The 26,052-nt window shown below is 34.8% G+C and overlaps 1 protein-coding gene across 2 annotated transcripts in view; it reads left to right on the forward strand.

Moving 5' to 3' along the window:
* The window catches only part of LOC149561410 (uncharacterized), a 295,535-nt gene that overhangs the window by 21,059 nt on the left and 248,424 nt on the right, over positions 1 to 26,052 (forward strand). For both annotated transcript variants that reach the window (XM_089825134.1, XM_089825135.1), the window contains exon 2: positions 22,810 to 22,865. In XM_089825134.1, the coding sequence (XP_089681260.1) occupies positions 22,810 to 22,865 (56 nt within the window). The remainder of the gene's footprint in view (positions 1 to 22,809; positions 22,866 to 26,052) is intronic.

A 26,052-nucleotide genomic window follows, 5' to 3' on the forward strand; every position in this document is an offset into this window, starting at 1 on the left:
CTATGTGGTCCTATGTTTGTACCCTCTCTAAATGGGTGCCTCTATTATGTAATCTTTATTAATGATTATTCTAGAACTTGGATCTATTTCCTAAAACAAAAGGAATCTAGTGAAGTACTCTCAAAATTCAAAGAATTCAAAGCTCTAGTAGAAAATCAGTCAGGAAAGAAAAAACTTTAAGATTAGATAATGGAGGAGAGTACATCTCTGAAATTTTTAAAGATTTTTGCATTACTGTTGGGATCAAGAGGTGGTTTTCTGTACCTTATAATCCTCAACAGAATGGAGTTGTAGAACGCAAGAATAGATCAATCGTTGAATCAGCTAAAGCTATGATGCATGATCAAAACCTTCATACTTCGTTCTGGGCTGAAGCATCTAACATTGCTGTTTACATTCAAAATCGATGTCCACACTCATTCTTGGATAATACCACTCTAGAAGAAGTATTTACAGGCATCAAACCAGATTTAAGTCACCTAAAGATATTTGGGTGTCCAGTATATTTACACATTCTTAAAGAAAAGAGAATAAAGCTAGAACCATCTGGAAAGAAAGCAATTCTCATCGAGTATGGTGAAAACTCCAAAGGCTATAGGGTCTATATCCCAGGTTAGAGAACAATTGAAATCAGCAAGGATGTTAAATTTGAAGAAGACATTGCCTTCAACTTTTCTAAAAATAATGATGAGATATTCATAGAACCTACTACTGAGACAAATGAAGATCATCTGATAGAGAATGAGAGGGAGAACGACACTTCATCTCCTATACCTACTTCGAATGATGTTGAAAATAACAACAATAAAATGAGACCGCTTTGGGCCAAAAAATTCATAGAAGAAAATCATGTTGAACCTGATGAAGTATCAAAAGAAAGCAAGAAAAGAACTCAGTCTTGTTATGTTGCATTAGTAATAAAACTTATCAAATCAAAACCTTCTAACACTAAAGAAGCCTTATCAAGTCAACCTTGGAAGGAAGCTATGATTGAAGAATACAATTCAATATTTAAAAATGATGTATGGGACATTGTACTTAGACCTAAAAGCAAATCAATAGTTTCTTCCAAATGGCTATACAAAATCAAGCATGCACTTGATGGCAGCATTGAGAAATACAAAGCTAGATTTGTAGCACAAGGTTTCTCATAGAAGGAAGGTATTGATTACGAGGAAACTTTTCCCCCAGTTGCTAGGTATACATCAGTTAGGACCATCTTGGCCATTGCAACCTCTAAAGGATGGAAAGTCCATCAAATGGATGTTAAGACAACTTTTCTAAATGGTGAAATTGAAGAAGTGTACATTGAACAACCTGAAGGGTTTATTGCTCACAACAAGAATACCCATGTATGCAAGTTAAAGAAAGCACTATATGGGCTCAAACAAGCTCCAAGAATGTGGTATCAAAGAATAGACAGTTATCTTACAAAGCTAAGGTATTCTAAAAATGAAGTTGATCCTAATCTATATTTCAAAGCAGATGGAAATGATATGATTATTCTGGTGTTATATGTTGATGACTTATTAATTACAGGTGAAGAACATTTAATAAGCAAATGCAAATAAGAATTGACAGCTGAATTTGACATGAAAGACTTAGGTCTTCTTCACTACTTCCTAGGATTGAAAGTTTGGCAAAAGGGAAACTACATCTTTCTAAACCAAGGATAATATATTATTGATATTTTAAGTTTGGAATGATGGACTGCAAACTAGCTTCTACTCCCATGGAACTTAATCTACATAAATTGAAGGATGACACGGATAAATCTGAACGTGCTGATCCTACTCTCTACAGACAAATCATTGACTCATTGATGTATTTAGTGAATACTCGTCATGACATATGCTATGCTAGTAACACCTTGAGTCAGTTCATGGTTACACCAAAGAAGATTCACTTGATGGCAGCTAAACATATTCTAAGATATCTAAGAGGAACTATTGGCATGGGAATCATATATGATCAAGTTGAGATAAATCTTCATGGTTTTTTAGAGTCAGATTGGGCAGGCAGTTCTACCAAGCATAAGAGTACTTCAGGATGTTGCTTTAGTCTTGGGTCCGGGATGATTTCCTAGTTCAGCAAGAAACAATCATCAGTTGCACTAAGCTCTATAGAAGCAGAATACATAGCCACCTCCTTTGGAGCCAGAGAAGCTATATGGCTACGAAAGCTTTTATTTGATCTATTCAGAGAAACCTTAAAGCCTACCATCATTCATTGTGATAACTAGAGTTGTATTAAACTATCAGCTAATCCAGTGTTTTGCAATCGAGCAAAACATATCGAAATTCCCTATCACTACATTAGAGATATGGTAGATCAAGATATCATTAAACTTTAGTACATTAGTACTAAGGAACAAACAACTGATATTTTTACCAAACCTCTTGCTAAAGTGAAGTTGGTATACTTTAGAGAAAAACTTAGTCTGATTAAATTGTAATTTTGAACATTGAATATAATATCAATTCATATGTGTTTTTGCTTCTATGTTTGTTGCTTCAGATATGTAATGAAAGGTGACGATCTTTGATATATATATATATTTAGAAGGTAATCTTTGTAAGGTGATGATCTTACAAATGATAGACCTATTATTATGACTGTTGGTCTAGATATTCCGGAGTCATGAATAACAAATACATTATGATTACTCTAGATATTGTTTCAAGCAATTAGGGATCATAATTTATGTTATGATAGCGTTCATAGCATTGTGATTTATGTTATTTGACAAGTCTCTATTTCTTAGAGTGGTAGTGTCAAATAATGTATTGTGTAGATATTCTAATATCTGGATTCTTTATTACTTCTCCCTTGCTAAAGAGGGAGTGTTGAAAGTTTAGCTTAAGTCGAGTAATATTGAGCATCTGATATGTTATGCTTTGTCTTATATATATATATCTATATATGTATAGATATGTGTACGTATAATTTAGATAGATGTGATTCAGATCAGGCACATATGTATTACTGCTGTTACCGATTCACACTGGGTTCTATCATTCTTGATATTACGACTGCCACCAATACACATTGGATTACTTTTAAATTTGTCTATCATCTCTGATCAAGGATCGGGTCTTATTTGTATTGCCTTTGATAAACATTGAGATCATTATCGAACATGTTATTAGACATGATTAAACCGTTGTATGGGTATGGTTAACAAACATTAGTTTATGACCACGAAGGGTCATGACCCTACATGGCCTTTGGCCACGTAGAGTCATGCCTCTACAGGGACATAACTCTTCACACTTGTATATATAGTTACTCTCATCGGTGGACAAGGCAATATGAAAGACATAACATACTTGCAGTCCCAGGATTAATAAGGAAACATTGCAGATTACAAAATACATTCCTGTTAGCATTCGACATTCCAGTCATAACATATTAGAAGCATTCTAAAGGTATCTACTTGTTGCATTCAAGTAACTCAAGTAAGTAATCTGATATAAAAATTGTTATTATTTCTATCAGAGATCCTATAAAATTAACAGAATTTTGGATCTAACCATATCCTTTTCAACATTGGATCTTGTTGACAAATATTACTATTAGTGGTATGTTTGTTGGTTTTCTCCTCAACTTGTCTTGTGATTTTGGTTCAAATAATCCCTTGACTATATATTCTTTAATACATTTTCAAAATGTTCTCCAATTTATAAATTGTTTCCCTTAATTTTGTAATATCTTGATGTATGTTTGCGCATTAAATAAATATCCAACCTTATATAATATTTATGGAATCGGGATTGTTGATACATATGGTTTCCAAAAGACTAGGTGTTAGAAAGTTGCTCCTATGTAGATTACAAGACTGTACACTTGTAATGACCCATTTAGGCAAGATCTTGAAGTTTGGGTTTGTCAACTCATCATTGCAACCCATGTGAGTTGATGTTTGGTATTGAGGGTCCTTGTTGCTAATTTGCTATTTTTGGACTTATTACATTTAGTAAGTCATTTTGGCCGGTTACTATTTTTAGTAGGGTAGTTCTGGCTGGGGTGGTTGCTTGGCATTTTTGCTCTCAGTCTCTAGATGGATTATTTGGTAGAGTCATATTTATTTCAATTTTAATGAGACGTAATGAATATCTAATGCACTTTTAATTATTATTGTGCTTTTGTAACATCCCGATTTTCCGGGTCTAATTTAACTTTCAACATACTCAAGGAATACAGTTACTATTTGGTTTCATAGGAAGATGGTTATATCATTCATGTTCATGTGAATAAGATTTACTGTTAAAAAAAATCAATTAAACAAAATTTCTTAAATAAATACTTGAAATACCATCAAATGAAATTACCTCAGAAATTGAAATCACATACCTCAGAAAACTGAGTCTGAAAATCAACTAAGGATGCTTCTGCAACCACCTAGATTGGTCCACAAATGCACTATAACAATTTCATATGACATTTATCATCTAAAAGCCGCTATCTTAAAATCAAATTAAATACTTCCATTATTTTAAATTAGGGCATCACCTACCACTATATCAATTAGGGCATTGTTTACCTTCTGTTCATTTAGGGCTTCTGATACCGCTATCTCACTTAGGGCTTCCAATACCATGGATTCATTTTAGGGCTTACGCGACCACGGATTCAATTTAGGGCTTCCGCGACCACGAATTCAACTAGGGCTTCCAATACCTTTGTATCATTTAAGGTTCCAACTGTCACTTGATCAATTAGGGCTTCAGATTTGATTACTTATCTGTGACAGTAACTCAAGGTTAGAAATATACTTGTAATCGATATTCATTTAAATGAAAAACAATCCATGAATCTATCTCTTAGATCTAGATGTAAATAACAATAAGAATGAAATCCGCTCAATTTAATCTTACCTCTTCATAAATTAAAATGATAATATCTGTTTCTAGTAAACATAGGAATGCATAGCTTATCTCTATCTGATGCTTGTCCGACATCTTGAGAGAGGTGAAACATTGTCAGGGGCTTAACCACCCAACCTCGGACCACAACAAATCCCCACACGATCTCCATTGAGAAAGGCCCTCCTTACCCGGAATTGACAGGAAACATCTTACCAACCATTGGGCATCATGATATATAACACGCCATACGACTTGGCAGCAGATCACCATAACAGGAATATTCATGAGCTATTAATTAATTCATATTAAATAATAAAAATTGAAATGTCATAACTGATATTGGTTCATATTAATTATGATTCCTTTCTCACACCTCATCACCCATCTTCTCGGCTATACAGCCGGTTGAGTCCTAGGTATCCAGAATTCTCAGAACATACGGCTCTAACAATTATTCAAGAAGATCACATACAATAATTATTTCACTTTCTGTGATTATATTCTTTAAAGATCTCAAAATTGACAACATTCTTCCTGAGCGAAACATGCATAAGCTATAGATATGTTTTTATGTTTCATTATATGAATACTGATGTCAACCTCTTCACCTCCTCACCCTATTCAGGCCTCCAAGCCGGTGATTCCCAGGTGTAATCAGATTAAAGATCACAAAGATATTTTACAACTTCTTCACCACATACTGGCATCTTCACCTGGTGAATTACTTGGTTAACGGGTTTCAATATCTTCTCTCAGTTATTTATATTATAACAGGATTTAATTGACTTCCAATTGGGATTATAACTTTCTTTCCATTTACCATAAATGATCCAAAGAAATTATTCATACTCGGAAATAAATTTAAATGAAAGAAAATATTAGACTTATTTATAATCAGTGCAGTAATAAAAGGCAATCGACAGACCTTTCAAGGGAGACAACATACTTTATAGGTATACAACAGACTTACAAGAAGAACAACAAACTTTATACGTTATTCACTGTCATATTATCTCTATAACAAACTTGTAAATGATAATAAACGATAGGCTTATGCATTAATCAATGTCTTCTTATCAAATGCTGATACTTAGAAGGGTTATGACTAGAACTAATGGCATAAGAATAATATCCAAATAAACAGGTCAGAAGTCTTACAAGAAATACGGAAGACTTATGCATTAAATGGGTTGCATCTAATCTTGCTTTCGTGACCAAATCTGGTATCAACTTGCATTTGATGAAATTTTGCCAACCCTGCTATCAGACCCGCGGCAAGAGGAAACAGTCTCTTGTTCAATAGAGATAATACGCAGAACAGAAATCAGTCGCATGATTAATGACCATGAAAAGCCATCCAACAAATGTTACACAATGTCTAGCAAGCATAACTTGAAACAGCATCTTCTTTGTAAGGATTAACACTAAATTAATAACTGTCGACTTAAGAAATAATACCACATTCAAACCTTGCAAGAAATGAATATGAAAAAGGGTACACGAGTTGTGGTAGGGTCTTACATGACTCTGTCAAAAGTCTAAATAAAAATAACCTTAATGTTTGGTATGATTCCGCCTACCAGCTCAAAGGTTTGCGGCTTGAAAGAATTCAATCGTTGGCACAATATGAACTCGGGTTCACTCTGAGAATGTCTATCAAGGGTTCGATTGCCAAGAAAATTGAATTTTGAAAGAGGAATAAGTAGAATGGATCCGACAGCTAAAGAAAATACATAATATATAGAGTAAGCCTGACTCTACGGCTACCTACATTTACAAGATTCATTTCAAATTCCCCAAAAGTCTAAATGAATTTAAAAACATAAATATTATTAAACATGCCAAACAATAATCGGTTGAAAGCAAGAATAATAAAGAAGAGAATAGAATTAGAAAATTAAAATTCGAAGATTATAATAATATAATTATTATAATTCAAACATTATTATAAAATACTTCTTTTAAATTATTAAATGATAATGGTGCCAAATCATGGTTATATTTAAATGAATATTTATAAACAATTATTAAAAATACTACGACAAAAGATAATTTAAAATCCTTTAAGATATGTTTTCTAAATAATTTAATTAATTTAATTAAAATATTTATTAAACAACTCAATTATTATAATTAAACTATTTATTAAAATAACTCATGCGATTCCACAAATGTATTTTGTTCCAAGTCGCTAGGTCTTCTATCTGTCTGCCCAGTGATGATGACGCCCTGCCTAATTCTTTTCTAACAATGCTTCCACCCCTTCGGCATGCTCCCTGCAAGAATTTTCTTCGTAATTAAATTATAAATTATATAATCATAAATAATTATAACAGTTAACCTTACTTAATTCCCTGTATTTACGATTAACGATCGACTAACATGTCATCTTCACTTGAAATCATAACGACTATCTATCTTACGATTTCATCTGATTATATCAAATTAAACTGCCAATTGACTTCATGTGAACTTCAACGTCTATATTTCAAGCCAGGTCAAATATTGGGATGTAACAACTTTATATTATAAAGTAATTGGACTTTATATTATAAAGCTATCTCTAAAGTGAAAGGTGTGATGGTGAAGCTAGCTGTAATGTTTCGAGCTAGTAGTGCAGTGTTTAAACACGATGAGCGAATGGTTAGGTACAAATGATGGTCTGTGTGCTTTAGAATAGGGTCCATACGGTGGAGGTGGGCTATGCTGAAAGTAGGTCGTACAATGGAGAGGAGAGAGATGGTGTAGGGTAGTACGGATGAGTCCATACGGTACAAGGTGAAGGCTATACAGTGGTAGAAGGTGGGATGACGTATGGTGGTGGTAGGACAGTGATGAGAATTGTCCTACGGTGGACCAAGCTGGCCGTATGATGGGCTTATGGTAGCGTGGTATTGAGGTACGATTGCAACAATAATGAAAACCATACAATGACTATATGGAGGCCCTACAGTGGGAATAGGAAGGGCCGTACAATTGTGTGGGTGGGTCGTACAGTTGGTAGGAGGGTAGTACGACTTATCTTAGAGGCTGTATGGTGAGAAATGCTGCAGACAGAAATTGTATTGAGTGGTACGGAGGGAAAATGGTTTAGCTCGGTACCTTAAATTATTAACCCCAAATTTATCAAACAATGCCAAACAAGAATGGAGATTTGAACATGAATAACCTTCAATTAATATTTGCCAAGAGATGGTGCTCCGATTTGCCAGATCCGAGCGAAGTATTACATGCAACAACGGAATGGGGTGATGGTTGAGTCCTACTGAAATTGCACGAGCCAAATAGGGGAGATCTTTCACTTTCGAAATGGCGAAAAAATCTAGAACTCCAACAAGAATTTGTAGTACAAAGAAATAATGAAAATTGCATACCTATGACTACCTACAAGCCGTGCTTAAATACCCGTTGGGAAACTTTCTGAGGGTGTACAAAGATAGGTGACATCTACACTTACCTATGGGAACAAAACTAAAATGGGTCTGAGATTTTTTTAAATCAATCGGCCATTAACAAAGATTTGATTAATAAAGTATTTTACGACGGGGATATTACAATCCTCTTGTCCCAAAATTTGCTTGTCCTCAAGCAAAAGCAATGCCAGATGCTATAGAATGTGCTCACCTTCCCAAGTTGTGTCGTCCTACGGCAAGCGTTTCCAGCATACCAAGTATTCCTTCACTGTTTGGTTTTGCAGGGTCTTCTCACGTACTTCAATAATTTCGACTGGTTCCAATATGAGCTTTCCTTCTTCATTGAGTGGTGGTGGGTTTGTAGCTACCGTGATTATCTGTCCCACAACTTTCTTTAGGCAGGAAACATATAAAACGTTATGAATACAGCTCCTCTTCAGAAGTTCCAGTTTGTAGGTGACTTCACTGATGCGGCAAACTACACGATAAGGGCCATAAAATCATGGCTTAGGTTTTTCTTTTCCCTTTTCTTTCAATAAGTATTGTCAGTACAGCTGGAGCCTGAGGTAGACAAAGTCTCCTACTTTGAAACTCCTCTCTATTTGGTGTCTATCGGCGTACATCTTTTGTTGATTTTGTGCGCATTGTAAGTTTTCCTTCAGGTATCTTAGAATGTCTTGTCCCTCTTGAAGTCAGTCCCTCGCCTTTGGTGAACGACTATCTCCTAAAACTGTGTCAATGAAGGAGAGGGGTCTGTACTCGTATAGAGCTTTGAATGGTGCCATCCCAATGGACATGTGGTACATGGTATTGTAACAATATTCCCCTAGGTGTATCCATTTGACCCATGCTTGTTGTTGTGCCGAAACGTAGTTTCAGAGGTAACCTTCGAGCCACTTGTTCACAATCTCTGTTTTCCCATCTGTCTAAGGGTGGTAACTCGTACTTGGTGACAATTCTCTCCCTGCCAACCTAGACTTCGACTTGTAACTCGTATAGGTGGCACTTCCTATACAAGCTAGACTTCGACTTGCAACTGACTTCTAAAGTTCCACACCATCCATTATCCATGATTCCCCTCTTTGGTATAATCACTCATCTCAATATTGTTTTGACTCCTTTTTAAATGTGTTGCAGGATGTATCCTCCAATTGTGGTGATATAAACTAATTTTGTCTCTTTGATATGACTATAGCAGCTTGAAGGATACAGACTAAAACAAATCCTGTTTTCAAATAAACAAGTTTGATACCTGCAATTTCTTCCCTTCAATCCTCACATCCCTTATGTTGCTCACGCCAGCAAAGACATAACATTCCAGGCAACTAATTTACGTAGACTCATAATGTAGGAGATTGTGCCATTATCTGTGGTGGGCATGCTAGTTTCCGATTCCAAAGTATGCAACCTTGAAATGCAAGGAACTCCCATTATTCATGAAGCCAGGTGGCAATCAGAAGTAATCTCGAAGGCTATTGTGTGCAGTGTTGATTCCTCCTGTTCTTATATCGCCTTCCAAAGTCATTCAGCACATCTAAAAATATTTGAACTTTCTTATACGGTTAATGAAACTTCAACTTCATAAGTTGTAACTTGTTTGTTATTCTTGCATTTCCCTTCTATGTTAATGTCCTCTTGACTTAACAAGTTTTCTCAAAGGGGGATTGTTAAAGTTTTGTAGCTTTAGTCAGATAAATCTATGAATAATTATATATGAGATATAATTGTTAAAGGGCACTTATTTGGCAAAACAAGCCCAGATTTCTTCATTTCCAGCTCATGAGTGCATATTAGAGGAAGACGATTTGGCATTTGAATGCACGTTCTTGCTATTTGAGGTCACATTTTACCATTCCTTGTGAGAACCGATTCATATTCTTGCACTTGAAGGGCACATTTTTGCCCAAACATGACCCCACACATGGTGATTTCTAAAAATGTTTTGTATTTGGGGGTTTGAAGATCACATTTTTGGCATTTGCACACAAAAACGCCTCATGCTTTAGCCTTGGACAATAATATTTGCAAGTTTTGAAATAGTAAGAGCTTTTTGGGAAATTTGAATTTGTAGGAAAGCCATTCATTCAAACTTCTCAATCTTCCACATTTGGCTCTTTGAGCTCGATCTAAGTAGACGTTTTCAACTTTGCTTATCTTTGCTATTTTGTTGCATATTTTGGCTAACCATTGTAGATTGTTCAAAGACATGCCATGTATTTTGCAGATTTTCTTTAAATAAGATGAATACTTCTATTTTCAAATGCTTGGAATTTCCCCAAACTGCAAATTCAAAATTGCATATAGGAGAGCAATTGATATTTGTAATGTTTGAGTAAAAAACCATAGGTATGTTTTTTGTTTTGTGCATACTTTTGTTTGTTGTTTGCTTGCTGTTTTGATTTCCTTTTTTTGAAGAGGCTAGGATTCTTTCCCAAAAATGTAAGAGCATTTTACACCATTTCACATTCCACCTTTTAATTCAAGAACATCACATCTTTTCACCATCATGTGTCAAAGTATATTATGCCCATTTTCTAATATATGCAATTACATCCATTTTCATTTACGTATAATTCCATCCTCCATACCCACTTAATGTAATTACATTTTCCGAACCTAATTACATGTTTACATCAAGTAACAATTATATGTAAATCACTTTATATGTAATTGCATCTAGAGAACCCAATTTTGGTAAAAGGTCACTCTCCAAATACCGAAGTCATCATTTGCATGTATCCTCATACACCTAGCTTACATTCCTGTAGCATTTACATGAAAACCCATCCTTACCCACATGCAGTCCATCTTCCTAAATCCCATTTTGGTCCTCTGGATATGTTTTCCTTTTCGTATCCAAGCCATTGCATATGTTCCATGAGTATCTAATCAATACTCCGGATGTATTGTTCCTTATAGATCCGCCTTTGCCAATAAAAAATCAACATCTTCATGGAATTAGTAACTTCCAATAATGTTTTCACCCTTTGAAATTTTCATGTTTCAGCACATGACATGCCCGCATCTACGAAGTCCAAAGGAAAGATGAAGTATCACTATAACAAGGAGTTAGCTCATGTATCTGCATCTCTCATCTCATCTCCTCTAGATCAAGTATCTGACACAAAGATTGGACACGTTGACATATATGATTTCTTACAAAGGGTCGAAGCTCCTTCTAACAAAGAGATGAGATGCATTAAGAGAAGTAACATTCATCTAGTATTTACTTTTCCTACGATTACCTTGGAACCAAAATTCGTCTTAGGATGTGCTCGACGTTTCAGTCCTAAGACCAAAACAATCAAGAATGCAGGTGCTAAAGTTATCATGATCCTAGACCTAGAGATTATTGAACAAATTTTTAGAGCTCCTCAGAATGCATAGTGTGTAGACTTGTCAAAAGAGATGCCTCTGACTCTCTAGAGTTATGGAACGAGAAGAAGTTGGATTATCAAAGGTATATGAATGCATATTGGTTAGCTGTCAGAATAAGTAAGTTTTCAAGATGGCCCAAAACAATTCACAGATCTGACTTTAAGCCGAAATGTAAGGATTTGATTACTCTCCTTACTAGAGTATGTGGCCTCAAAGAATCTAGTGACTTTGAACCATGGATGTACAAGTTTATCTTTCAAATCTTCGATAACGAAGAACCCATCTTCTGGGCAGAGCTTGTCAGTACAACACTATGCGAACAATTGCTTAATGTGGGAATGTCATCTCCATTTCACATGAACTCATACTTGGTTTACATTGCTGCATCCATCGGATCCTTCTTAGGACTTTCCACCAAAGGGGCTCGGCTTCAATCTCCTATTTGGAATTGTTATGATCAAATCACATTGACACATAACAAATATTGCTATAAGAGAGTCCAAGATGCATTTTTTAGATATTTCAAGTGTCAATTTGATAAATAGTCTGTAATTAGAAGAGTATCAGATAAAGCTTGGAATAGGGTAAATCAATTTGGTTGCATCTTTTTGTAGTTTCCAATTCACTTATTTGAGAGTTGGTTATTTCAAAGAAGAATCATATACCTTACTAGATATGCTATTGATAAAATTATTCTGATGGAGTTGGCCAGATAGCTTATGGAGGTGCAAACATATCAAAATACTCAACATAGGCCAGGATTCAGTATTACCATAGCCAGGCCCTTGGTGATTGGTTAATATATGCTTAATTCAGTCTACAAAGCAAAAGCTATGGAAGCAGAACTTCAACTTATGACATTGAAGATATGCAAAGCTAGGTTTGATTTTGATTACCGAAGAATGCATTCAAAGATCAGAAGAGCATTCATCCATGTTCATTGGATATACGACTTATGGATTAACTTACGCATAGAACTGAATATGGTGAAGATGGATTATTGTAGGCTCACAATGTAACAAATCATTGATCTCAACATGCTTGAGATTCCACCCAATTTTTAGATACAAGATGATGGTGTCATTCTTGATCTAAAATATCATTAGGTTTGCTTGACAAGCAACGTCCTTTTCCCATACATTAGCAATAGAAAGGTGTTTCTATCTTTGATAGATTCCATTCCGTGTTGGCAAATACTAACAAGTGGTTGAAGATCAATTGTCTTAAGAGAGTATATCCTAAGCTTTGGGTAGATTGTGATAATTTTGGACCAGTTGGAAGGACACCTTGGGTGGAGATTACAAGCAAAGATGGTGAATCTTCCTCAGTAACAACCAAATCTCTCAAGTTTAAGCTTAAAGGCGGAAAGGATCAAAATCACTTAAGCACCTGTACAGGCTCAAGAATCTGAAGAAGAAGATGAAGAGGAAGGAGAGATCATGATCATATCTCCTCCACAACCAATAAATACTCAAGGTCTATCCATTCAAGAAGTACCCTTCTTGGATGATATAGAGAACAATGTGGATTCATTCTCGACCATTTTAACATCTATCATCCCTGCTTCAGAAGTAAACATGTTGGAACTCCCCATCTCTTCAACAACTCCTATTCTCATAGCTGAGTAGCGTGAAAATTTGGGAAATTTGTTTGAAGATTTCTCAACTCTCACAGAAGGTCAAGTTTCCCAACTTGATACCTCAATGGTTGGCTTCAAATATTCATGACAAAATCTTCTCATCAGGCACCCTTGAATTCAGCCATGCAAACTAAAGCATGCACGATTACAATGGAAATACAATCAGGATCAATGTCTGTGTTAGCCACTATCTTTGTTTCAGTAGATGAGGGTTTTAGTTTGCTTGCATGGTTGGGTAAAATCACTATGAAGAGAAGAAAGGTCGTAGTATCTCCAGATAATCTTCCTATTAAGAAAACTAAGTCTAAATCTTTGAAAGACAAGATTATTCCAAGGGTTGTTTTGGATTCCGAAAAGACTAAGTTTGCAGAAATTGCAGAACCTTTGGTAGATAAACTAGCTGAGGAGCTTTACCGTTCAAATCAGAGGTTCACCAAAATTGAATTTGGTAAACAATCACGACAGGGTGTTTGCAAGATGCCCAAGATGCACTTGGCAATGTGTCTAGAAGCAATCATGAGCTTTGGGTGAAGAAGAATCAGCTTAAGCAAGAGGTTACTTCTCTAAATGAGCACATCCGTTAACAGACTTCATAGCATATAGTCACCACGTCTTAGACACCTCAGGGTAAACGGATAATTGAAGCAACAAAGAGTTGGTTTGGAGAAGTTGTCTCTGAAGGAGTTCAAGCCATTAAATATGTGGTCAAAGTTCTTGAACGTATCAGAGGTGTTGAAGACATTTTACATGACCTGATTGCTTCTGTGAATCAAGAAGCCAATAGCTTGAAAGAGAGTTTGTGTAATTGGGATCAAATGGTTAATGCTGATCTAGATGACATGATGGCATGTGAAGTCATTCCATCTTCAGAAATGTTCTACAGATGTCAGGGACTCATGGGTCACAAAGAAGAGACATTGGGAAAACTTATAACAAAGTTGCAGGCAACCTTAAAGATTGTCAATCAATTGAAACATAGATCATGTGCAATCTGGAACAAATGGGATGCAATGTCCTTATTGAACATGACAATTTGGTCACAGAAGAGGAAATAACCTCAGAGTATACAAATAGAGTTAATGCTGATCTTGATTTTGAAAAGTTTGGATTGCACACAATGAACAGATTTGTTGCATACAAATCAGTAGCAAAGTGCCTATGGGCTTCTCTTTCAGCAAATTACAAGGTTCTAAAATCAACATATGCCAATGTAGTCATAATTGAAACTATATCAAAGATAATGAAGATCTTAGATCTTCCTACTGTGTGTGATTGCATTCCCAAGTATAATGCCCTTTAGAACAATTCTTAGGATTGTTTCAACTTCTTCTGTCTTCTTCTTTCTTTGCTTTACATGTTGGTAGTTGGAGAGGATGAATTGCACGAGATGCAATTATATGTAATTCAATTTACATGTCCTTCAAGCATGTAATCCAATAATTCTTTCTCACCTAGTTTTATCGGGTTAAAGTTGGTTGAGTTGCTCCCATTTTTTCTTCTTTTTTCTCACTTCTTTTTCCTATATAAGGAATGCCCCCTCATTGTAAAAGTCATCTTTTATTGTTTGCAAGAAAGTTCTGAAGAAATTGTGCAAGCATAACTTTGATTGTGTAGTACTATTTTGAATGAAAAGTGAATACAAAGAAGCAATTAGAGGAACTTTGATTGAGTGCAATTGTGAAAAGTGCAAATTGGAAGCTTTGACTGTAATTTGCATCTTTCTTCATTGGTTCATGTTTTCGTTCTATGATTTAAATAATTGAGCATAGAGGATTAGGAAACAATTGAAGCCGAAGCTTTGACTAGGAGCGATTGTGGTGATACATAGACTAGCAGTTTTGTTTGTAGCTTGTATTGCCTTCTCAAGTCACAAAAATAGTTAGAATTCTTTGCTTTTGGAAGTCTTTGTGCCCCAATAGTAAAGCTTATTCTAATAGAATAGATTAAAAGTGGACTTAGAGCCAAATTGGTACGCTTTCAACTAGCCTTTAAGTTAGTTTTGATTTACGGTATTACTGTTTCTAGCTATTAGATAGAAGTGTAGTTAGAGTTCTCATCTTACCCATTACTCACTTCATAGGTAAGTGGATTCTTTCCTAAAAGTTAAGAGGAAAGAATATTGATAACACCCTTTCAAAATCTCTCATTTTCTTGCTTACCTTGAGTTGATCCAAGGAATAGTGAGAAGGGGGAGCCTTCCCTTTAAGGTAGAAGAGGCTGTGTCATACGCTGAGGTTGGTCTACCTATTTTGTGACTGGATTTTAGCAAACTGTCGGTTGCAAAATGTCCACCCAACACTATCGTCCCCTTGTCCCCTAGGACGTTGTAAATATGATTCTAAGTTACTGATTCGGGTTCGGTTCCAAGTTGCAAGTTCGAGAACCGGTTCATAAGTTTGTCAAAATTTTGGAAAGGGATTTGGGTTCGCTGGTAAAAAAACATGCAAAACTTATAATATATATGTATATACCTATATACATATTTATGAAGCATGAGTTAAAATTAGAATGCAGCATAGTAGCGGAAACACATTTAAACAACAAAAACACCATAAACTTGTAATCATAGTGATCATACCATCATATAGTTCAACATCAAAGATTCAAAACATTAAAAATAAATTATAGCATCAAGTTCAAGTATCATTGTTTCACGTTCATTGTTCAAGTAATGGAATAAAAATCTATTAGTATTCTAAGTTCTTCAATCTTCATCTTCTTCATATTCATCTTCATCATCATCATCTTCTTCTTCTCCATCTTTTTTTTAATATTAGTCGCGCTAAGACTAGTGGGATCAACAACAAAAGGAACAATGGTATTGGCATCAAAGTCATCAAAATCATCCACTGTAAGCCGAGCAATGGAAACTTCTAAGTCTGCAATCTTTGCACCTATATCTCACTTCTTTTTCTACCCTTCTTTGTATTCTTACTCTTGTGCGAAAGAAGGCGAAATTTGTAATGTACAAATACCAGGTTCTTTGCTTTTCTTGAATTGCAACCAATTGCGCTACACTGAGTGGATTAAAGAATGGGTGCTACAATTTCTTTTTTATGCAAAAGAACCAGCAACCTATGAAGGCAACACACGGTAAGCAATTATAATAGAATTAATTCAATCTTATATAAAATTTAAAATTACTTTCTACTCATGATTCTTTTGAAGATAAGTGAGCTATTATTTTAAAAATAAAAGTTACTTCTGATATAACTTTGATTGCAAGGGGCTGCAATGTTTGTAATCTTTGGCCATGGAGATATCGCCAACTATGAGCATCCTTCCCGAATCAATGACGAATAACATTGTTACTTAAACCTCTAGCATTCACAAACTCTATGAATGTAATAACCCCAATAGGTTATAACTTCTTCAAACACCAAAAATCTTTATACTTCAGTTGTTTGACATTTCGTCAAACACTTTGCAAGCAAGGGTCATCTGACTGATATAACTTTTCAGATTGCTGCAGTGATTCTTGTTTGGATTTGCCTCAAAGTGAATGCTTACAAAAGACTCCAAATTGTCTAAACAATTACCTAACATAAATATGCAACTAATTTTGGCAATAGTGAATGCATATATGAGTTCTAATCATGAAAATGATCACCTACAGCCAACTGGTATTTTAACAAACAGTTGGTATGCAAGGTAACTGGCTGATAAGAAATGATATATTAACGCTCAAAGACAACTATTAATGACCAGCAATTGTATCTCCTTGATTGAGAATGAGTATCCAATACAATATTCATACTAAGTTAGCCAAGACTCTTGGCATTTACAAAGATATCAAAATATGATGCTTGCTGGTAAAGTAATATGCACCTACAGCTGCCAATGAAAACTAATGCAACACTAAATATCTAACTTCAATACTCCCCTACAGCAGTACGCTAATCACATGCATGATTAAATACAACTAAAGCCATGGATTGCTGATACCATTGTGAGGAATGTAAAAATGAATGATATATCTATTAATGAATGATAGGTCTGATATGAAATGACAATTACAACAACACTCTATAGTGAAAGGCAACTATGAAAATACACATCAGACCTGGCATATGAAGTCGCCTTAGAGAATAGATGTATTGCAATACCATTGAACAGAAAATAACCTCCTCAAGTGCCCAAGTCGTGCCTCTCTAGCTGCCGCCCTTGATTGTAGATGGCTGTAATAATTTTCTTTGCTTTTTCGAATTGCCCTCTTTTTTTTTTTTTTTTGGATTGCTTTTCCGGACCTGCTTTTTCGGCTTGCTTTTTCGACCTGCTTTTTCGGTTCTGCTTTTTTGGCCTGCTTTTCGAATTGCTTTTTCGGCCTGCTTTTTCGAACTGCTTTTTCGGCCTGCTTTTTTGTACTCAAATATTTTTTCTCAATGTAGCACAAATAGAAGACTGAAGTATCGTTCTCCTAGCTGCAATAATTCAAGTGATATTTCACACCCTCAAAATTGCGTACCAATTGAGAGTTTTTATTCTCAATGGCCAGTTGTGACTATTGCAGAAACCCTAGGCTCCATAATGCACATCAACAAACATCAATATCAACAACAACAAATTTGGATGATTAGAATGAAGCCCGGGGTGCCTATTTATTCTTTTTCCTCCACTTTCTCCAGAAGCTTCTAGAACATTATTTTATTTTATCTATTAAGTGACTTTATAAAATATTTTATAATTCAAGTCACTTTATTAAATTAATTAAATATAAAGTTACCTTTTAATATTTATTTATTTGATAACTTTATAAATAATTAACTTAATATCACTTATTTATTTAATTAAAATAATTAATTAGTCATCCTCATAAAATATTCATTATTTTGAACAACTTAATTAATTAAATCAAATTGCCTCCAAAATGGGGACATGACAATGAACTCATGCATGATCACATCTCTCATATCATCATCGGGAAATAGTGTTCTAAATGCTACTTGGTACCCGTCAGGCACTTCTATATCTCTATATGGTGGCAACCTCTGTGGTAGACTATAATATTGAGAGCTATAGTATTTGGGCATCAAGGCATAGGCAAGAAAATGTAGCAGAGTTGTCATTTTGTTCCATCTTTCAACAATAATTGCTTGGAATTGTTTAATGAAGGTCTCTTGCGGATCTTGCTCCTTATTTATAATTTGTTTGACCTTCTCAAGCATTGCGTCTATGCCATCATATATCTCTCCAAGGCAAGGCCTATCCATGTCAGTATACCTAAGCATGCTCAATGGGCTCGGTGATCTTAAGGAGATATTCCCCACGTTCCCACCATGAGTAAGTCAATACCCTATCCTATATTTTGTTTGCCCTATCAGTGCTCTTTTGCTTCCATACGCCCCAATTGTAGTTGATTACCATACGTTGAAGTGCCTCTTTCACTTGCACAAGTTAGTCTCAAGACGATTATATGTGATAACGGGTCTCAACAACCTGTGACATAAATTAGAGCAAAAAAATAACTATTAGATACATATTTTAGACAAGCATATAAATTGCACAAGAAAACTATGAAAAATCAGAAATTGTCAAATATTAAAAACTAAATTACTAACTTGAGTTCAAGTTCATTTTCCTTCAGTAGCTCCAATTTTGAGTAGTTTTAGAAAAGAGATTGAGTCATGTGGTGGTTTGTGACAAACATTTGGATGTCCTCAGCCTCTTCATACACTGTTTTGATCCACTCAATTTGGTTCCCAATCTTTTTTACATAAGATTGAGTGGATGGAGCGTACAAGGTGCCCAAAAGATTTGCTGATATTGCTTTTCAACCAACAAACTAGTAGCTCTACAAGTCTTTGCGTTGTCTATTATGACTTGGACAACGTTTCTAGCACCCACTTGTTCAATGGCCTCAATTAGTATATTAGCAATAAATGGTCCATCTTTTACTTGGCCCTCACAATCCACTGCTTTGGGAAACATTACCCCTCTAGGGGACCCTGCAAGGACATTGATCAAGGGACGGTTTTTGGAATCCTTCCACCCATTTGAAACAATTGTCACCCCTATCTCAACCCATGAGTCCCTTATGGGCTTCAATTGATCTTCATTCCACTTGACCTCTTCATCCACTAAGGTGGTGCATACTTTCTCGAACTCGGGGCCACAATAATCTCTTGGAGCTTCATTGGCACTCCTCAACATGTCCTTCCAAAATGGAGAGTGAACAACATTAAAGGTCAACCCATTTGCATACAAGCATCTTCCCACCTTAATATCCACAATTTCTCGACTCTTATTTTGAAAAGTAGTTTCTAGTGGTCCCTTTCTTTTGTGTCTAAGGAGTACAGATTCAGTCTCAGTGGATGCGGTACTAAAAAAGGGGTGGTTTTGTACTATAACATCTAGGGGGGAGTTCAATTCCCTTTGCTTTTTTCTTACTTTTATTGCTATTGAGTTCGGTTGCCCTACATCCTTCTCTCTCTTCTACTGCCTCATGCTCTTCAATATATGTTAACACAGTTTCATTTGGTATAGGGACACCATTTATTCCATGACAATTCTTGACTCTTCTTTAAGTGTATCCACTCAAATGACCTACCACACGATAATATGAACTATTTCTTTCTACACCACAACCTTGCCATCTCCAATGGAATGCACCACCTCCTAGGAGGGGTTTTATAATATCTACATACTTCCATAGAGGAGAATCAGAGTTGGGTTCTATTCCTTGTTCGATATTGCCTAGTAATGAAGAGGTAGATGCCATTCTAGTTTGTTTTCCTATGGTAAGAAATTAAATACATGTTCATTTTATAATTTATATGCAAGAAAATGATTTTTTTTGAAGAAAATGGAAAGTCTTAGGAAGAATGAAAGAGAAATGGCAAAATTAAAAAACTAGAACAAATACAAAAGAAAATGGAACCAAAACTTACCTTTTCCATCCATAGTAAGCCTGCAAATGTGTAGGAATGAGACACAAACACTTGAAGAACACCCAAAAATCAATCTTCAAACTCTTTGCACAATCAGATTCTTGCTGTACCACTTATGTGCTCTTCCTTAAGACAAAATTATCTGTTTGGAAAAATAAAATTACAATGAGAGGCCACCAAAAGCAATTCATAACAAACTTTTAGGGTTGTGGACGCCAAACAACTATTAAATTTTGCAAAAAAACAAGTTTTCAGCCATCCATGATGTTGGCGTAGCGACTATATCCTTGATGAGATCCCTCTCCACCATCAGTATGTGCTTCTTCTTGAGCTTCGCTTAAGGGGGGGTGTTAGAGTAATTATTTTGTTACGCTTATTAATTAGATCATGTTGATTTAATTAATTAAGTGGTTTATTACTCTAGATACTTAAGCTTACTCTTAGGTGCATATAATTAATATTTTATATTAATTATAATGCGTAAACCTAGTTTTCTTTCCTTTTAGGGTTTTGTTCACCTTTAAGGTTGAACCTTTGTACTTTTCGTTTTTCATAACTTGGAATACATTTCGCTCTCACTTCGTTGAGAATTTTCAAGCTCTACTTTTTCTGTTTTTTGGTTTCTCTTCATTACAAGATATTTGCATGCAGGTGTTCTTGGTGATCTGTGAAGTTAGTTTTTTCAACTTCTACACATGAGGCCCAATATGCAACTTGGTTGGAATTTCCTGGTTTCGTTTGCCGGATTCAAACTAGTTTCGAACCCCTTTGCACCCACAGTTCAAAAGTGGAACCCTGCCTGAACCAGAGTTCAAAACTGGCTTGAATTTTGGACCAGTTCGAACTAATGCTGGTCATGGGGGGTGGGGAGGGGAGGTACCATGGTAACTTAGCTATTATTATCATGGAGCATTATTATTATTGATAATTATATATATATGTATGTATATATGTATGTATATGAGATATATTACACACACACACACATAAAGTATTATCATATATTATAATGATGATAATACATTGAGCAAATATCATTGTGATATATGATTAGTTGAGACATGTCCATCCGGGAGACATGCCTCTTTATATCATATACATATTCATTGGATGATAACTTCAAAAAACACAAAAATCAATAAGTGAAAAGTAAAGTTACACTAGTAAATACATAAATCTGCTCAAACCTTAACTTGGTACCATAGCAGGACTATTTAATGATGCACATAATGTTTAAATATCTATATTAGCTTAAGTGAGTGCTCAAATTGTTCAGACCTGCTTTGGGATCTCTTGTTCAAATTATATAGAGTTTTCTTTAAATGTTGGTGTAGGATTACACTTGAGGTGAGGAAATGAACGTTTGTTAAGATCATGGGATAACACTTGCTTCGTTTAGATTTGAATGGGATTTTGGAGACAAAATGCTAAATTATAGGATATTAGTGTATTATGAAAACAGTTAACAGAAGCAAAGAAAAATCAGAACAGTAAGCACACAATTATGCAATGCAAATGAACTTTATTGAAACCAAGAGTAATTATAAAACAGTAGCAATTGCTAAGTAGAGATTTGAAGCCACGACACTATTTTCTACACTCCACTAATGAAATTGTTAACTCTAGCAGGGAATAAGTCTAAAAATAAAGCATGAAACTATGCTTCTTGGAAGCCATGCAAAAATCATTCTTCCAAGAAGTTGATAAGTTTTTTGTAATTTAAGTTCATAAAAGACAAAGATCTTGGTTTTTTGAATTTTTTTGAATTGTCTAGACTTGAATATTTTCCAAACTGATTTTTTGGTGCAGTTTTCGGGGAGTCAAACTTTGCTCAACAGCATTGTGCATCTGTTTCTCATGTAATATTCATCCTAAGGTTTCCCAGAATTTTTAAATGGGTTTATTTAGAGCTAATGGTCATAATAATGTGTCCTGGCAAGGTGACCTGCTAGTATTTTGATATATTCTGTCAAATTATGTCCTGAACTGCAATCCGGGTCATCCCACACATTGCAATTCAATTGTTTTTTAGTGAGTGAGTCTGATGAGTTATGTTGTAGACAGCTTCAATATTGATCTAACCTTTTTGGTTGTTTGGGCAGTTCATCAGCTGCAGTTAGTCAACTAGAATATAGGAAGTTTGTGATCTTACTGCCAAACATTTTGCTTTTGCTTGACAAGAAATAGTCAATTATTCTGCAAGCTATTCTGGAAGTTGAGAATAAAATTCTGAGTTTTAAAACATTTTGGTTTAATCGGAAATTAGATATTTTATCTACTGATACTTACTTTTGTATGTCAAGCGTGAGGCAATTCACATTTTTGTAAGTTATTCTTTTTATTCATGAACAAACTTTATGTTATGCATATCCTATGCAATTGATGTATAGTCAATAGAATGAATAACAATAATAATGTGAAGATATGTACATGGGTAAAGTGTTTTGCAGTCAAAGTTACAATGACAGTCAATTATTCTGTCATTTTTTAATTCCTCGTTTGCTCTGCCATAATATCTACTCCAAGCAGCAAAATAAAAATTGAAATGCCTGTTCTCTTGCTTATATTCCATGAGGATATCGTCACCTAATACCTTGATCAACTATCCTGATTTTATCTTGCAGATATAATCCACTTGTATATGCTTGGGAACTGCACAAGCAATATGTGAGGAACTATGGTCAGTATTCAATACCACTATTGTACTTGTACTGCAATTTATTATGATTCAAAGGATGTGTAGTGACTTTTGAAGCCTAACTTTTACTATTCTGATTTTGCCAGATTAAAATTGATGAACCCATATACAAAAGGGACATTACTTTGAATTCATTCAGTTGATTAAGAATTCCCACTTTGCTCCCAATTAGCTTTACTAAAGTGATAAATCCTACGACATTTATGTCTAATTTTTATACTTTTTTTCGCTGCATGAGTTGAGGGATATAAAGGCTCACATCCAGTATATTAGACCAAATATAAAAATTTATATTTGAATATGGACTCTCATTGAGACTATGATATGAACTGGAAGATAATAGTGCTTGAAAGCCTGGAGCTCTTCTCAGGCAACACAAGCATAAATTAACAAAAAGTAGAATAGAAGAGACAAACACGGTTGCTATTTTCAACCAATTCTTGCACAAGGTCCACTAAAGCTTCCTCTGAATCAAATCCAGCTTATTCAGCCACTGCTCTCAGCCTTTCCCCATCAGCCGTTCTAACCAAATATTTGCAAGCATGTTGTTCTTACTGTTTAGCACTTTCTTGATGTGGAGAATGAGTTTAAAATGGACATCTTAACTTAGAAACATCAAAAAAGGGCCGAAGAGAAGGAGAACACCCATAGGACAAAACTTGCTTCCAAGAGAAGGATGATGAATGGATGAATTTGGAAGTTGCTTGTGTGCCTTGAAGCTGATAATTGTGACTGAAACTGATCAATGGGATCAAGTGCAATGCAAGATTCAAGAACATTGACTATAATGAATGTTTCTCAGTTAGAGACATGAATTGCATCAAGATTTAGGAACATTTTCTATAGATGAATAGCTTTCAATTTGAGATGTGAACCAATCCGAATCAACACGTGTCAAGTGATAAGCATGAGTTAGAGAGAAAAGGAGGATCTAAGCCAGCTGATGCAACTTGGTGTGAACTTTCATTAATAGATTGTAATGAGCCCTTCTGGCTCACTCCTGACTATGCTGTAGAAGTAATACTGTTTTCCTTGCTTTTTTGAACGTTTGTGATTTTTGTATTCTTTTGCATTATATGCTTTTCAGATTTTGAGAAGAAATAAAATCAATGCATAGAAATAAATGGAAATCCACACTCTTATTTATAATTTTGCAAATATATACAATGAATTGCAGCTGTATGAAATGCACATTTATTTAATATTTGAAATGCAAGGAACCTAACAAAGATAAGAAGCACGCAAGTCCATAATTGTGGCAGATGGAATTGATAGTTGATGCAGAAGTATTCCCTTCATGACAACTATAGAGAGCTAAGATAAATTTGGGCACATTCAAATGATCTCCACGACACAATAATGCCATTCTTTTAACAAATATTTTAGCCTTGGAATATTTACCGTACTTACACATCAAATATTTAAGTGCAAGTGCCACAAGCTTATTTCAGCTACTTTATTAAACCCACAACAAACCCTATTTATTGAATGCATAATATTCCCTTAATTCCACAGCTATGACATCTCTCAAAATGCAAGGCGCTTCAAAGAAACAATTAATAGCTTCACCTCCAAATATTCACCTAAGCCTAGGTATGAATAGTGTGAACCTTAAAAAGTGCAACTTAATTTATTCCACAGTGTATATTAAAGTTGCCAACCCTTTGCAATAGGTTTGACATAATTATTGAAGTCTGCGAGTTTAATAAATTCGACATCAATAACATCTTCAGAATATAATTTGGAAAACATGAGTAATAATCAAAAACCTTTCCAATTAATTGCTTGTTTTCTTTAATATTAACAATTGTATAGTCCCCAAAATATTAACCTTTGTTGCACAATATTTTTGTCATGGATATTAAAACTTTTCCTTTCCAAAATGAGGTAAATACATCAATGACTGTAAATGCCTTATTTTTGCAAATTTTAACCCTTCAGGTTGGCAGGATACATTGCTTTGATAACACTAAAATATCTCTGTAGGATATTTTCTGTAGATTTTTTGAATGGTACACAATAATTTACATAATTTTGTGCAAGAAAAATGATTTCTATTCATTTAGTAGATTATATTGAAAACCAGTTAGGCCGAAAGTAAATATGAAAATTGCCTTCAAATTACAATCTTATTTACCAAACAGATATGAAATACCTCTATTGTTGCAAGTATGTCTTTAGATGAAATCTTCACCAATTTGCTAAGATGTGCGCTCCGTTGCAAAGCCATCTCCAAAGATTTATTGGGTTTCTATCCAGTCCACTGAGACATCCTGAAGGTTTCCGTCCTCAGGTTTTCAAAATTGAAAGCTAAGGCTTCCTATAATTATCCAAGAGAAAACAATAAACCAAACATATGAGAATGAGATTCTCAATTTTCTTTTATAGCACATACTGTGACTTCATTTTCGTTGTGCCTGTCTCTTCATATTCCTTTTCTTTGTCTCTTTATTTCCCTCTAACTTAAAACAACTTTATTAATTTTTCACTAGGTTCCATAGAAGTCATTTTAATAGTTTATTAAATAATTAAGCTAAGTTGTTGTTTAGTTTGATATAATTTGACAACTTAATTATTTAATTGACTTCTACAGTCACAAAAAGGGACATTACCAAACATAGTTCTGATGCCAGTTGTAATGTCCCCTTATTAGTTATGAAAGGATGTTGGAAGTATTACTCTTCCTCAAACTGTGTTAATAGATATACTGAAGCAAGTAATGCAAGATAATGACTCTTAATTTGATTTCTGATATATACATTAATAACCAAGATATGCTTAATTAATGATTGTAATGTTTGGTATGCAATAGACTTGTACAGTGTGCTCTGGATTCCTTCACAGATTGTGATGGATTGAAGATGCTATATCTGACTTACAAATGAAATATGCAATCAATATTAATTGCAAAAGAAATGCTTCTATATCTAAATATATATAAGTGGACTTTGATTTTGTCAATGGATAGAGACAATGGAGATAGAAACCAGTAAATAAAATTAAGCTTGATATCATGTCAGAAATGATTGAACATAGGGAGCAGACAGGAGTAAAAGCGTCTGAATATACCATACAACGTGATGTACTTAATTAGAACCAGCACTATAGTCATGTCCCCAAATTTTAATGTAATAATTAAATTAAATTAATTAATTAACTAGTCCCAGAA

Source organism: Cupressus sempervirens, chromosome 4 (assembly GCF_028749045.1).
Source record: "Cupressus sempervirens isolate cs-2001-9-10 chromosome 4, ASM2874904v1, whole genome shotgun sequence".
NCBI lineage: Eukaryota > Viridiplantae > Streptophyta > Pinopsida > Cupressales > Cupressaceae > Cupressus > Cupressus sempervirens.